At 37.3% G+C, this 13,607-nt stretch overlaps 1 protein-coding gene and 1 long non-coding RNA gene across 2 annotated transcripts in view; one reads left to right on the top strand and one right to left on the bottom strand.

Annotated features, from left to right (window-relative positions):
* Positions 1-1,146: 1,146 nt before the first annotated feature.
* Positions 1,147-2,777, bottom strand: LOC128473303 (uncharacterized). The gene is made up of 2 exons (XR_008346266.1): positions 2,295-2,777; positions 1,147-1,268 (listed from the first exon to the last, which is right to left on the bottom strand). It is a non-coding gene; the product is annotated as an uncharacterized LOC128473303 (long non-coding RNA).
* A 938-nt stretch (positions 2,778-3,715) lies between these two features.
* Positions 3,716-13,607, top strand: part of HHIP (hedgehog interacting protein) — a 54,025-nt gene continuing 44,133 nt past the window's right edge. Inside the window, exons 1-2 of the mRNA XM_053460884.1 lie at positions 3,716-4,248; positions 12,583-12,778. Of these exons, the coding sequence (XP_053316859.1) occupies positions 3,979-4,248; positions 12,583-12,778 (466 nt within the window). The 5' untranslated portion in view covers positions 3,716-3,978. The remainder of the gene's footprint in view (positions 4,249-12,582; positions 12,779-13,607) is intronic.

The following is a 13,607-nucleotide window of genomic DNA, read 5'->3' as shown; positions in this document are numbered from 1 at the left end:
TATTTTTGTGGGATCTGTTTGAGAACTGGAAAAATGAAAAATGGACTGTCTGTAGTGACCAATCAGAGCCCTAATGAAGCCTCTCATTATGTAGTCTTTCACAGGGTACCTCTTATCAGCATATGCTGGTATTTACTAGGGCTGTAGATCAGCTGTGTTTCACTTATAATACTCCAATTATATGTAACAGAGGGAATGACTTCTGTGAGAGCGGTAGATTAGGGCATGAGTTATATATATATATATATATATATATATATATATATATATATATATATATATATATATATATATATATATATATATATATATATAATTTATTTATTCTTGTGTCAATTATTTATACAGTAGCTTAGTGTTTCTAGTACCTCTTATGGTGTGATGGTTCTTATCTGTCATCAGTTTCTATGTTTCTGTTTCATTGTTGAAAAGTTATGGAAAAAGGCATAAAGAAAGGTTTACCGGTCAATGAACAGTGGATAGTGATGGGATGATTGATCTCTTTCTTTATGTTCCGTGGAGAATTTGTAAAAAAAAAAAAAAAAAAAAAAACATTCTATACCTTAAATTGTAATATGGAATGTCACATATAAAACCTATACATCCATACAAATAGCTAAGCAATGCAAAAATTGCATCCACGAGTTGTATAGTTCCAATTTCTGCAGCATAGTGTAATGGTATACGGATATATCTTGTGATATTTGTGATCAGCTTTAGGGGATCAGCACTGGGACCCATACTTTTAACAGTTTTATTACCAATATTGCAAAAGGTTTGCATCAAGGTGGGACAAACCAAATGGCAAATGGTTTAAGTAACTTTTTACTTAAAAAATCCTAGTCTAAGCCATTATTAGTGTGAATTCAGACATGGAATTCCATGCAAATAATTTATTTTTTGGGGACGAGAAAACTCATTGATAATAATAGACTACTCAAGTCTGCTCAATTCTACTTTTTATTAATCGAGTCATTTAAAAATTGAATATTTTCTTTCACGACTTGCGCAAAAACGTAAAGTATAAATAGAGGGGTATAATTTAATCCATGACAAACATCAATTTAAAAGAAAACCAATGTCTTCATACAATATTCTTCTTCCAAATTTAGGATTCAGTGAACGTGTAGTCTCATTGTATATAGCCATGTGTTCTTCAAATGTTATGAGGCAAACACAGTGCCATTTGCTGAGAATTATATACCGCAATCCTCTAGGTGACTTTGTCCAAGATTTCACTTCATGAGTCAGATAAAACATATTGGTGTCTAAAGTTTAAAGAAAAAAATATGTTAACTAAATCAACAAAAAAACAAAAGTTGCATATTTTAACTCTTACCTCTCCAGCAGGTGCCTGGTTTACATGGCCACATTTGGAAACATGGTTTTATTTATATATATATATATATATATATATATATATATATATATATATATATATATATATATCACCTATACATTCATTATTTTATAAAGCTTCTTGGTTGCCATTATTCTTAATTTTTCATTTACGTTTTAAGAAACTAATATTACAGAGGTTTAAAAACTAATATTTCAAAATCCTATATATGCAAAACCAATTTTTTAAAATTGATCTCGTCTTGTGATTAGATTTATGTATATTTGGCAAATATGTGAATTAAGGTAAAGGGAAAAACAATGTAATTTGTAAGATATGTTAAAATAATGTTTCTTTATGAAGTTGTGCAGGACTTAAATCAATTCCTTCTTTCATGTATCTCGTTATTTTAATATAAGAATTTTATATTATTTTCTTTAAGACGGTTTCAAAGCTTGTCTACTTCAGTTTAATTTGAAACTGAACAAATACGGATCAAAATAACATATTTCAAAATACTATTTAGAATTAATTTTCTGTTCATGTGGCAAAACATAATGGCCACTTGTATTACTGTTTGAAGTGCAAATAAAACTATATTCCAATAGCTCTAATACAGTGATATCAAACGCTATACATTTTGGTATCTGATAAGCAGCATAAAAGCTCAGTACATTGTAAAATACTTATTTAAGCCGACTAATTTGACAACATTAGTAGAATATGTTATGTTAGATGCTTTATACTTTTTATATTCTGCAACTTATAAATGTTGTAATGTCTAATTGATAAACAAAGGTAGCCCATTTGACTTAGGTTATGCTCACGTGTTCAAAATGTTCAAAATGATTAGTATCAGAGAAAACACCCAGTCCTTTAGGTGCATATACGGTCTATTCAGTCATAATAATCTAAGATTTAAAGCCCTTATGTCAGTAAAGAATGTTGTGTTTACCTTCAATTGCCTCCTGGAGCTTTGCTGACTTAAAAGACCACATTCCTTCATCATATTCCACCTTTAAAGACCAAAATAATATGGACATTAATACAGGCAGAAAACATAAGCAAGACAAACAGAGAGAGGGAGCAGAAATGAGACACAGAAATGAAGTGAGACAGAGTGACACAGACACAGTGGAGAAAGCATGAGCGAGAAAGAGACACAGTGGGGAATCGTGAGGCAGACACACAGATGCAGTGGGAAAGCATGACCGAGAAAGAGACACAGTAGGGAAGTGTGAGACAGACAGTGAGAAAACACAAGAGAGCCAGACAGAGTAGGGAAGCATGAGTGAGACTGCCAGATATAGTGGAAATAGGTGTCACAGATAGAGTGGGAAGGCATGAGTGGGGTAGACAGACACAGTGTGGCAGTGTGTGACAGACAGACACAGTGGGGAATCTTGGGTGAGGCATACAGAGTAGGAAAGTGTAGGTGGGACAAACACTGGGAGAATGTGACACAGACGGAGTGCGGAAGTATGAGTGAGACAGACACAGTGGACAAGTGTAAGCGAGTCTAACAGAAACAGTGAAGGAAGACAGAGATACGAAAGGGGGGGAGCATGAGTGAAACAGGCGAAGTGAGAAAGTATCAGTGAGACAGACAGATACCGTCGAGAGGTACTCACAGACAGACCAGAAAAGCAAGATGAGAAAGATAGACCTTGGGAAAGTTAGATGGACAAACAATGTGGAAAACAGACAGACAGAGGAATGCGAGAGTGAGATATACACGGTGAAATTAGAACAATGTAAAAGAAACGAGTTAAAGGGAATAAACAATATGTGTTTCGACTCTTTCAGACGAGGTAGGTTAGGAGGGTAATTCATTTTTGAGAAGGTGATGACGATTAAGTTTGCTAACGACGTGTGTTCTGAGAATAGTGCCACATAAAAGGCAAAATAAGAGTAAAAATGCTTCATGCGCTTTGCTCTATCTCTCGTCCCCAACACCCACGATTCAAGAAGTCATACAGGTTCTGCAAAGAAAAATAGAAATAGAAATAGACTTATCTTAATGTATCATCTGCACAGATCTTCCACGGCAATATTTTTTTTCAGAAAATAACGAAAACATATCAGTTCTCTTCTTATCCGCATGGTGGATTTAAGTGATCATCTCTGTTAATATTTAAAACTAACGTTACCGACCGTGACCGCGCTGTATAGCTATTGCCTGTCATATGCAGGATTCCAGCAGCACTGCACTGTCTGCTCTGTCCCACTGATTTGAGTCTCCCGCTCTGCTGCTTTCTACAGCTCTGTACCATGTGACCACGGGAGTCACATTACCTGCTGACGTCACAGAGGTCCATCTGCAGGATTGGAACTAGCTGCTACCCAAGCAGAAATCCCAAGCAGCAGCATCCACAGGCAGCATTAAAAAGGGAGAGCGAGAACATCTCTGTGCCACTGCTCAGCAGCAACATCCAGCGGCAGATAACTCTGAACAGGTTCAAAACTCACCTGTGCCACTAGTCGTCCTCATAGTAATACTTCACCAAACTTTTTACAGCCTTGCATCTTTTTTTTTCTGAGATTTTCTTTCAAACATTGTGGCATCCCAGGAGAGATTTCTGTTAAATCTCGAGAAGCTCTCGACTGTCTAATACTTGTTATTGGACCTTTGAGAGGCAATGCAAAAGATGCTGGTGCTTCAATGGTTGCTGATTTGGGGAATAGCACTTCTGGTCCTTGAGTGTGATGCTAAGTTTGGAGAGAAGAGTGAAGCAGGTACAAGAAGAAGAAGGTGTCTGAATGGGAGCCCCCCAAAACGTGTGAAGAAGAAGCACAGGAAGTTGCAGACTCTAGATCTTGGGGTAGCTGGAGATGGATGTATAGGTTTGTACCCCCGTCTATCCTGTTGCACCAAACCTGACAACACGGGACTGCAGATTGATCCAAAGGTAAGAAGCATGCGTCTTTAGGTGTATTATCACAAAGTGTAGGTGTATTATCACAAAGTAGGGTTCACCCTTCTCTGGCATTCAAATGGTTAAACTATAGATAACATTATTTCAGTGTGTACGCGAAACAAACCTATATCAGACGCAGAGATTCTTCTATAGCTCCATGTGCACTCCCTCTCCTGTTGTTTATAGCAAGCAAATCTCTACACGTGGGTACTGGTGAATGGAGAGACAACCTGTCCAGCTCCTCTGGACTTCAACTCTCAGCATGCTCAGCGCCTGTTGGATAAACATAAGAAACTGAAAATCGAACTCCCATGATTGAGCACACCTAACAAAGTGTGCTTGTTATTGAATACTATGAATTTCCCCTCGTTCAAACGAAAGTACAAAATGCGTATTCTAGAGGTGTACAAAACATTAAGTTACTGGAAAATATGGCAGACCCCAGAACTATTAGCAACAGTGTATAACACAATGTATACAGAGTTTCCCCGCTAACAACTTCTACAATTTTGTACACACCTCCATAACGAAAAGTTGCTAGTCTTGTGGGACAAATATGACTATTATAATATTGCTGGAGCCTTTCCGCGATTGCCTTATTGTAAAAGCAGCATTTTGCATGTTACTAATGTCACTCGGTGGTATAGGTTGTAATGCACAAGTTCTGCGAGAACAGCTTTTGGCTCTGAAATGTTGTACGTCTCTGGCTCTGACTGTGTTTGTGTGTGGTGTGTAGACTGGAATCATTCATTTCCTCACACAGCATCTATCCGCACTTGGCATTTTGAAGTGCTTTTGAAGATTTGCACAAATGACTATAAAATCACAACTTGCAACAGTTCCCAATCCTGTTATGTGTATAGCTAAAGAAACCAACCAGGCTAGGTCACTAACCTCAAACACTTCAGCTGCCAGGACTCAAACATTTGTATCTGATCTGCTGGAAAAAAAAGTTCTGTGCCTTGTGGTTTTCAATTCATTACTTTTTTCACCAAATCAACAGGTGCCCTCAAAGATAAACCATCCATGTGCTGTTATTGTACCATGTTAATACATATCATACAGAGGTACCACGGCACAAACGAAGGTCCCCTTTCTGTGGACTACAACTCCCATCATGCTCAGCTGATATTAGGATGGTCATTGAGGGTGTTGAATGGTATGTTTTGGGATGTTTGGGATGTTTTTGGTACAAATAGTTAATGATGTGCTGGCATGTCTAAGTTTGTCCACATCTGTGATACTTGTGTTAACACATGTGTACCTTTAACTAAATGTAAAAATATTTGGGAGAGGATGCGTTGTGCATGTTTATTTACGGTTTATGTACACATGCTGGCGTTCCACATGTATGTATACATCAGTATAAACACACTAAATTGTATACATAGGTAAACACAATTATGTTTGTGTAATCTGTGGGCTAATTTCTAAAATATAGGGTTATTTGCAGAAAGATGAGTGGTATGATATATACACTAAAGGCATTATTTATGGGTGCCCTCACATACACCAATATATGTATATATATATATGTTTGTGCAGACATCTATAAATACTGTTTTTAGTGTGTAAGGAAGTAAACCTGTGTTTATGAAAATTATACACAAATATTTGTGGACACCAACCTTGCAGTCCTCAAGGACTGACAAAAGTTTAACTGAAACTCATACTGCAGCATACACACCAGAGTTAAACGAGACACGGACACTGCATTATGTGATCCTCAGTCTAAGAAACTGAACGTATGGCCAAGTTTGGGAGTGGTGGATCAGTGTGCAGTCTGAGTGTTGTCAGGGCTGGACATCATTGTATATATTGGAAGCCACAAGCTGGATGGTTACTTTGGGCTTAGCTGTTGTCATGGTGATTACATCCGATGCTGTACTTCAACTTCTCTGTGTCTATATACCATGAACAGAAACATCCTTGCAAACAAGTCTCATGTTACAGACCACACAGAAAACTGAAAGGCTTCTTAACCCAATGCCAGATTTTAAAGTCAAAAAAGATGCTGGTGGACATGTTTATCTTGACACCTTCATGACTTCCTTCACCTTCTGCAAAGTTTGCAACACCTTGGCTGCTGGGACGAGGAGCTTTAACACAATGAGCAAAGTTATTTAAGCAGTATGATACTGTCTCCAAGGGCAATAAAAACGCGTTTAATTCCCCAACCTCCTGTATTAACAGCTCAGTGTTTAAGGCTGTTTATAATAATTTGATTCCACTAGATATATGGGTTACATAGCCTGGTGATATAAATGCTCTGCATTTATATTATTAAATGTGACATATTAAAACTGAATGTAGTTTTTTTTCTGGGATATGGCCACACCACCCCAATCTTTGTTGTTGGTCTACAAGCACTATTACCTTAAGCCAGAGAGACTGATCCACGTTGAAGATACAGGTTCCTTATCCCTTATTTGAAAATCCCTTATCAGAAATTATCCAAAATCTGAATTTTTTTCCGGATAAGTGCAGTTCACATAAGGGATACTCATGCCTGGGGGGGGGGGCTGGAAAGCTCCTGTTGCTGGTGTCTGACCTCTCCTGTAGTCCCGTCAGCTCCACTGCCATGACACTGTGTGCGGCGCAACTGGCCAGAGGGTGGAGAACAGGGATAATATATCCCCACCCACCATACACCGGCACACCAGATTCGTTACCCGAAATAACTCATTTTCCGATATACTTCTGGTCCCAAGCATTTTGGATAAGGGATACTCAACCTGTCCCACTTCAAAACTAGCTAAAATGCTACAGGTAGATAACCAACATTGAATGGAAAGTTATGTAGTTATTGCTGAACGCAATTATCCATGAAAGAAATGCCTTACACGCAGTTAAGCGGGATCATTGGATACATAATGCAACAATGCAACAATTTCTGTAATGGAGACCTAATATTTAATGATAACTCAGAGTGACCCACAAACTTTAATTGTACCAGAATCCCATGTTCATGAAAGAGGTTGAAGAGTTTTGTTCTTCACAATCTGATATCCAAGGTCCTTGAAGGCACCTCAAACATAACATATTAAGGAAAATGGTTATATGTACTTATGGCAATACTTTAGTGTATTGTATAACTGTTTGTTGATGAACATCTTTTTTGTGACCGAAGAAGTATGAAATATAACCTTCAAGATTATCATTGTGAAGTACAAAATATATAATTTTAGTCTACATGGCATTTCTATATATACACTCTCAAAGTGTCAAAGTAAAGGAGAACATTTCCAGAACTATTCTTGATATATTTTAAAAGCTGTTTAATACTGTGACTGACCGGTACCAGAAGGACCTTGAATGCTGAATGTGTTAGTGTATTGTACATTTATCTAGATGCCCTGAAATGGGCTTAACAAATCATATAATTAAGAGTCAGTGCACGCAAAATAAACCATCAGGTGTCCTTTTTTTTAACACTGGTTATAGTTTAATTAAGAATTTCTTGGTGGCAAATGTGTTGTTGTCAAGTTCCGAGAGATTCTTGGAAAACTCATGTTTTAGCCTTTCTAGGCCAGGCATAGTAATGAAAAATGCCCATTGCTTGAATAGAATTTTTATGCTTGGTTCATGGTAGATTTCATTCTATTCTCATGTAAACAACTTCTACAAATCAACATATGTGTCTGGGTGGTATCTCTCACTTTGTTTTGTAACAAAAAGCCATATTGCATCATTTAATTTGCTCAAGTCATGCAAATAGGACAAAATCAATAGGACAAAAAGGGGTCGACTTCTCCTCCTCCCCACTAAACTGCCTGCCCACACACAGAGTCTTGTTGCTTATGGCAAAAGAATAACAACACCATTGTGTTTGTTAGTTGGTTCCCTAATGGGTGAAACTGGAGAACATCATTCTCCTTCAGTCTCTGCACTCTGTCCAAATGCTCTTGCCTTTTCAGGGAGTATTGCTTTAGCCCCATTTCTCATCCCAGATGAGTGAGAACTATCCTGCTGCAGGTTTTTAGTGGGTTTAGATCCTTTATTTGTCTTGTGAACGAGAGTAGTTTACCATTCCAGGCATGGATGTTTATAGTGTTCCAAAACTCCGAGGGTTAGCCAGTAATCTGATTAACACAGATGGTTTTATCCGTAGTGTTAGGATTGATTTGTTTTCAATTTAAAAAAATGTTCTTTTTTATTATTTGAATAATCTCTTGACAAATTTGCAGCATTTAAGTGTATATTTTCTTTGCAAATGGTTTAAGATTCCAAAGGAGTACTTAGCGCTGGTAGTATTATTCTATACCTAAAAGCATGATGCATATTGTAACTGAGCAGATACACCCACCTCCAAAACTGCCTTTTGTGCAGGTCTTTAGATAAAAAGACCAGTAACCACCAGAAATTTATTTGGGAAAATTGGAAGTTGGCAGAATTACCTTGCCATTAATTGGTGAAATATATATCAGCTTTCTTACGTGTAGTAAGAAAATCAGAGCCTGATTTAAACAAATTCAGCAAACTTTGCAGCTCAAAGGTGTAACAGCAATGTTTCTACACAGATGGAAACAGCATCTTGCAAACTCAGAATATGTGCCTTGGACCTATTTTATCCACACGTTTATCAATTTACACACAGGGGAGCATATCGATAAAGCCAGAGTTACTTCTCTGTGTGCTCAACGTCTTAAAATGTCATGTATGTCTATATGTATTATCCTATAATTAAATCTTTCTAGTTGAAAATAGTATAGTAACTTGGGTGACATACCGAGATGATGTAAGGGAGGAGATATATGTCTTAGCTCAATGGTCAAAAAAAGATGGATTGCCTGCTTCCCAAAGACGATATGCTCTACCAGTCTCGAAAAGCACTATATACCTTACGAGGATTCACAACCAAGCATCTGAAGAACAAGGCCCATAGATATAGTTCTCAAGTGTGTCCTTGTTTGCTTTTCTAATTTAGATACAAAAGCCTTTGTAAATCTCATCCAACAAAACAAATAGTGTCCCCCAGGGTTCTTTGTAACAACTGCCTTGGTATTATGATAGAGATACATACCAAATTAAAAGTGAACTCTTTAATGACTTAAATGGCAAGCCCATGTTTAAGACAAATTGCAACATAACATCTACTTATGAAAGAGTTTTATGATCACACTACATCGCTTAGATATTTCTGCCTTAATCATTATTTAAAGGGACATCCTTTTCCTTCTCTATTTAAAGAAAATGCGTAATGACTTTCCATGTTTGTGGAAAAGGATGCAGAAAGTAGCATCGTTTAAGAATTTCTTAGAGGATATTGGTTCTTTATTGGATCCAAACTATCCAGTTTAATTGTTTGGAGCTACATGGAGGAGACGTGTTAGATATTTTCCTTAGATGACTGGTTGTTATATTATAGCTGCCATGGGTTGTATATTTTATGGTACTCTTTTTTGTCTTGTTGGCAGCATTCAACCTACGGGCAAACGCAGCAAAGTGGCTCAGCAGTATAGCAACTAAAAACACAATTGGTAGCTCACATTCTCAGTGTGTTCTGTTCCATACTCTCCAGTGCACAGTCATCAAAAAGGGATTGCATTGCTAGCGCATAGGAGGCGCAAATATACCGTAATATTCACTCCAGATTTCAATTCTTTAAATCAGAGCAATACAGGTGCTTCCTCCCCCAATTGTAATCATTTAGTGCTGCGGGAATTCCATCCTTCCTCGTTCACAAGTAGCTCGGCAGTGGCGCATTATGGCCTAGGCCAATTAGGCCTTGGCCTAGGTTGGGCGGTCCAGAGTGCGGTAGCCCCTCTGCCGCATAGCAGGGAGGCACAGCCTCCATAGTTCTATTCTACCCTGCCTTGCATGCTCTTAAAAGGCAGAGCCGCAGTTACAACATCATATTCTGGTGATCAGAAGTAAGAACGATGGCACGAAGGGGCAGCTGGTGATACTGCATTGGGTTTGGCCTAGGGCAGTGCCAAAGGTAAATACGGCACTGTAGTGGGGATATCCAAAGATTGCGGCGTGTTTGCCCTCGAGCACTCAAGGTATGATCTATGTAAATGTGTAATTGAGCAGACTATGGGCAGAATGGTTCTTATCTGCTGTCACTTTCTGTGTTTCTATGTTTATTTTATCTCTTGATGATCTTAATGAGCAATATGTGGTTTAGGGGGCAAGGCTAAATGTATAAACACTAGCGGGAATACATTGCATACAGTTTCAACTGATTAACAGAAAAAAACTGTTATTAGAAACCAAAATATCAATATTTATCTAGAACATGCGCTTACACACTTTACTAAGGATAAACCTTTAAACCTTACAAATTGATATCCATGTGGCAGAGAATTTTGTTCTTCAAAATACTATATTTAATAGGTATCACGTTAATCCACTGGATTAACAATATACCTTTTAGTAATGAATACTCATTAAACACTAACCATGCAAGCTACGACGTGTGGGTCCTTGATATAGTTTTCATAGAATAGTTTGGTTAACCGAACTGTTGTTGGTTTCTGCAAATGCAGGCTAACACAGGAAATAACTTTCAATTTACACATCAGATTACAGAGTTTGTCAAAAATAACGGTTATTTTATAGCAATGATGTGCCAAGTACTATATATATATATATATAGATATATATATAATGAGAGATTTTGGATGAACTAAAACCATATGGACTTTGCAAAGTATAATCCTTTCAGCATTTTTCGTGCTATATATGCCCTCTAAAACATCATTTTCCAGAGCGCAATTAAAATAATTAAAACGCTGACGTCACTGATCTTTCAATAAACGTCTCCTTGATCTTTGGGAATGGCTGCAATGAGATTAGTGGATATTTTGAAATGAAGTGAGAAATACAGATACATCCTAGTCCCCATGGAGAAAACACACATTTTCAAGTGCAGTCCAGCAATTCACATGTTAAGTAGAGCCCTAAGGCGTTATAATTGACTTCACAAAGAGTATTAGTTTATTGAAACCAAACCTGGAATGATGACTCTATCAATCTTCCAGAAAGGTAATTCCACCACAGACCTCACACAGAACAAAATGTTTGACTCCTGCTGTGTTGGAACAGCATGAGACACGCACGAAAAAAGAATACTGCAGTTGAATGTAGACAATTTATTGAACCCCATTCCAGATCTCACATTCATACAGTATTTTTTATCTGCCCGCAACACCCATTAATAATATTTCTTGACAGTTCAATAGAATGTATTGTAGTCTGCCAAGAACTGAGGTATCTATACCAATTAGATTTTCTTTTCCACTGTGTGCATTTTAAGTGCTTCTTGTTACTACTAAGGGTGCAGTTCTGGCTACTTCACATTTCTTTTACATGTGATGTTAAATGAAACCACCCAGAGGTCTACCAAATAAAAAAACAACCCTTTGCTTCTTTGTAATAGAGTCTTGCCGGCCCCAGCATCCCGGTATACACCAGAGTGGCTGTTATCAAGTTAACTGTTTGGAGAACTTGTCAAACTGTTCTTAGTTCATGCTATCATACTTTTTTTTTGTATGAATAATAAGAGTACTCTCTTTAACTGAAAAAAATATTAACTTGTGATTGTGATATGCTAACCTGAAAATATCACATATTTTATCTTTCAACTAAAAAGTCACAAATGCTTGCTGAAATGTCCTAGTTGTTACAATAGTTCCTATATATATATATATATATATATATATATATATATATGTAGTGGTGTTGCATTGAGAAGACCTTAATGTTATGTTTTAAGTACCTATATAAAGTTTGTGTTTATTGGTAAAAGACTAGTTATTATTAGAAGAGACAATGTTATATCCTGTTGGGGAAAACTTAATAAAAAGGCACAGCAAGAGTTAAGTCGTCCACCCAGCAGCACTTCGCCAAGCAGAACAAGGTGGTTAGACAGAACTAACTCACGTTGGCACTAGAAGAACCCCTATTGAGAAAATTCCACAGTAGGAATTTCAGGAATAGGATTGAACACTAATCTAAACCATGCATATTTCCCCACCTGCATATTGTTTCTACTAATACTTTTTGACATTAGAATTTTGTAGCCCAAGTATGCATGTTGTGTTAGGCCAACCCAGATATATACCAAGGTATAGCAAAAAGTGAACCTTATCTACTTGGATAATTGCACGAAGTCCTGGCTGAGCATTGCGAGGTTGAAAGTGCCAGATGTTTCTTCTTTACTACATACCAGATATAGCGCTCCGGTGAAACGGATGGATGCAGTCAACACACAGTTTTACAAGGTGTCTTATTTGTTTAGCCATGCTCAAGATTTCTGTTTTCGTTCGGTGTATGCAGCATCAGTCATATGTTTATTTATCTCTGGTTTGTGACCTGCAGATATTTTCGGTTACCAACAACACTGAGTGTGCAAAGCTTCTGGAAGAAATCAGATGTGCGTACTGTTCGCCACATGCTCAGCATCTCTTCCATCCATCAGAGAGAACCGACACATCCGAGAGGCAGCTTGTACTTCCGACCTTGTGTAAAGACTATTGCAAAGAATTCTATTACACTTGCAGAGGACAGATACCAGGTATTGTAAATGACTGTGGTAGGAAAATTCCGCAGTGCTGCAAGTTTTCAATAGTTTATTACATATACTATTATTATACTATGGCAAGATATGGATATTCGTCATCAGTATCTATTTTGTTTTCCAGACGTACATAAATCTGTGTTTCAAGTCACATACAATTAGTTTTTTTATGTATATGTGTCATCTATTTGAAAAAACACAATTTTATATATCAAAGGTGTCCGATGCTCAACTTGCATATATTGTAATTACCCTAAGAATTCATATTTCTTCATTAGGCATATATGGCTGTGTTCTACACATAACTCTTATCACAAATAATTGATTTTAAAAATAAGGTAAAAGCAGGGATATATTGGCCCATATTTATCTCTGGCATTGAATTCCACTAATAAGCCATTGTATGGGTACATCCAAGTACTGATATACACACACCAGGCCAAATTGTATTTCACATCTATTGTGACATAAAGCAGTTCAATTGACTTTGCATTTGTGTCTGATTTTGTGTCTGGAGACTGGTCAAGGGTGAGACCATGGGCATGGTTTCCAGGCAGTAACTAAAATTAAGATAAAGAGGAGAGAGAAAAAAAAAAGATAAGAAAGGATCATAGAAAGGAGAAAGAAAGGAGAGGAGAGAGAGTAGAGAGAGTGGGGAGTAGAGAAAGGAGAGAGAAATGACATGTCAGAAAACGGAAGAGAGAGAAGAGGAAGTAAAGAAAGGAGAGGGAAATGACATGACAGAAAAAGGGAGAAAGAAGAGGAAATAAAGATTACTGAAGGAGGGAAAATTGAGAGAGGAGAAATAGGAGACAAAAAAGAGAGA

The sequence above is a fragment of the Spea bombifrons genome, chromosome 1 (assembly GCF_027358695.1).
Source record: "Spea bombifrons isolate aSpeBom1 chromosome 1, aSpeBom1.2.pri, whole genome shotgun sequence".
In the NCBI taxonomy this organism is placed as follows: domain Eukaryota; kingdom Metazoa; phylum Chordata; class Amphibia; order Anura; family Pelobatidae; genus Spea; species Spea bombifrons.
This window is presented reverse-complemented; position numbering and strand designations above follow the sequence as displayed.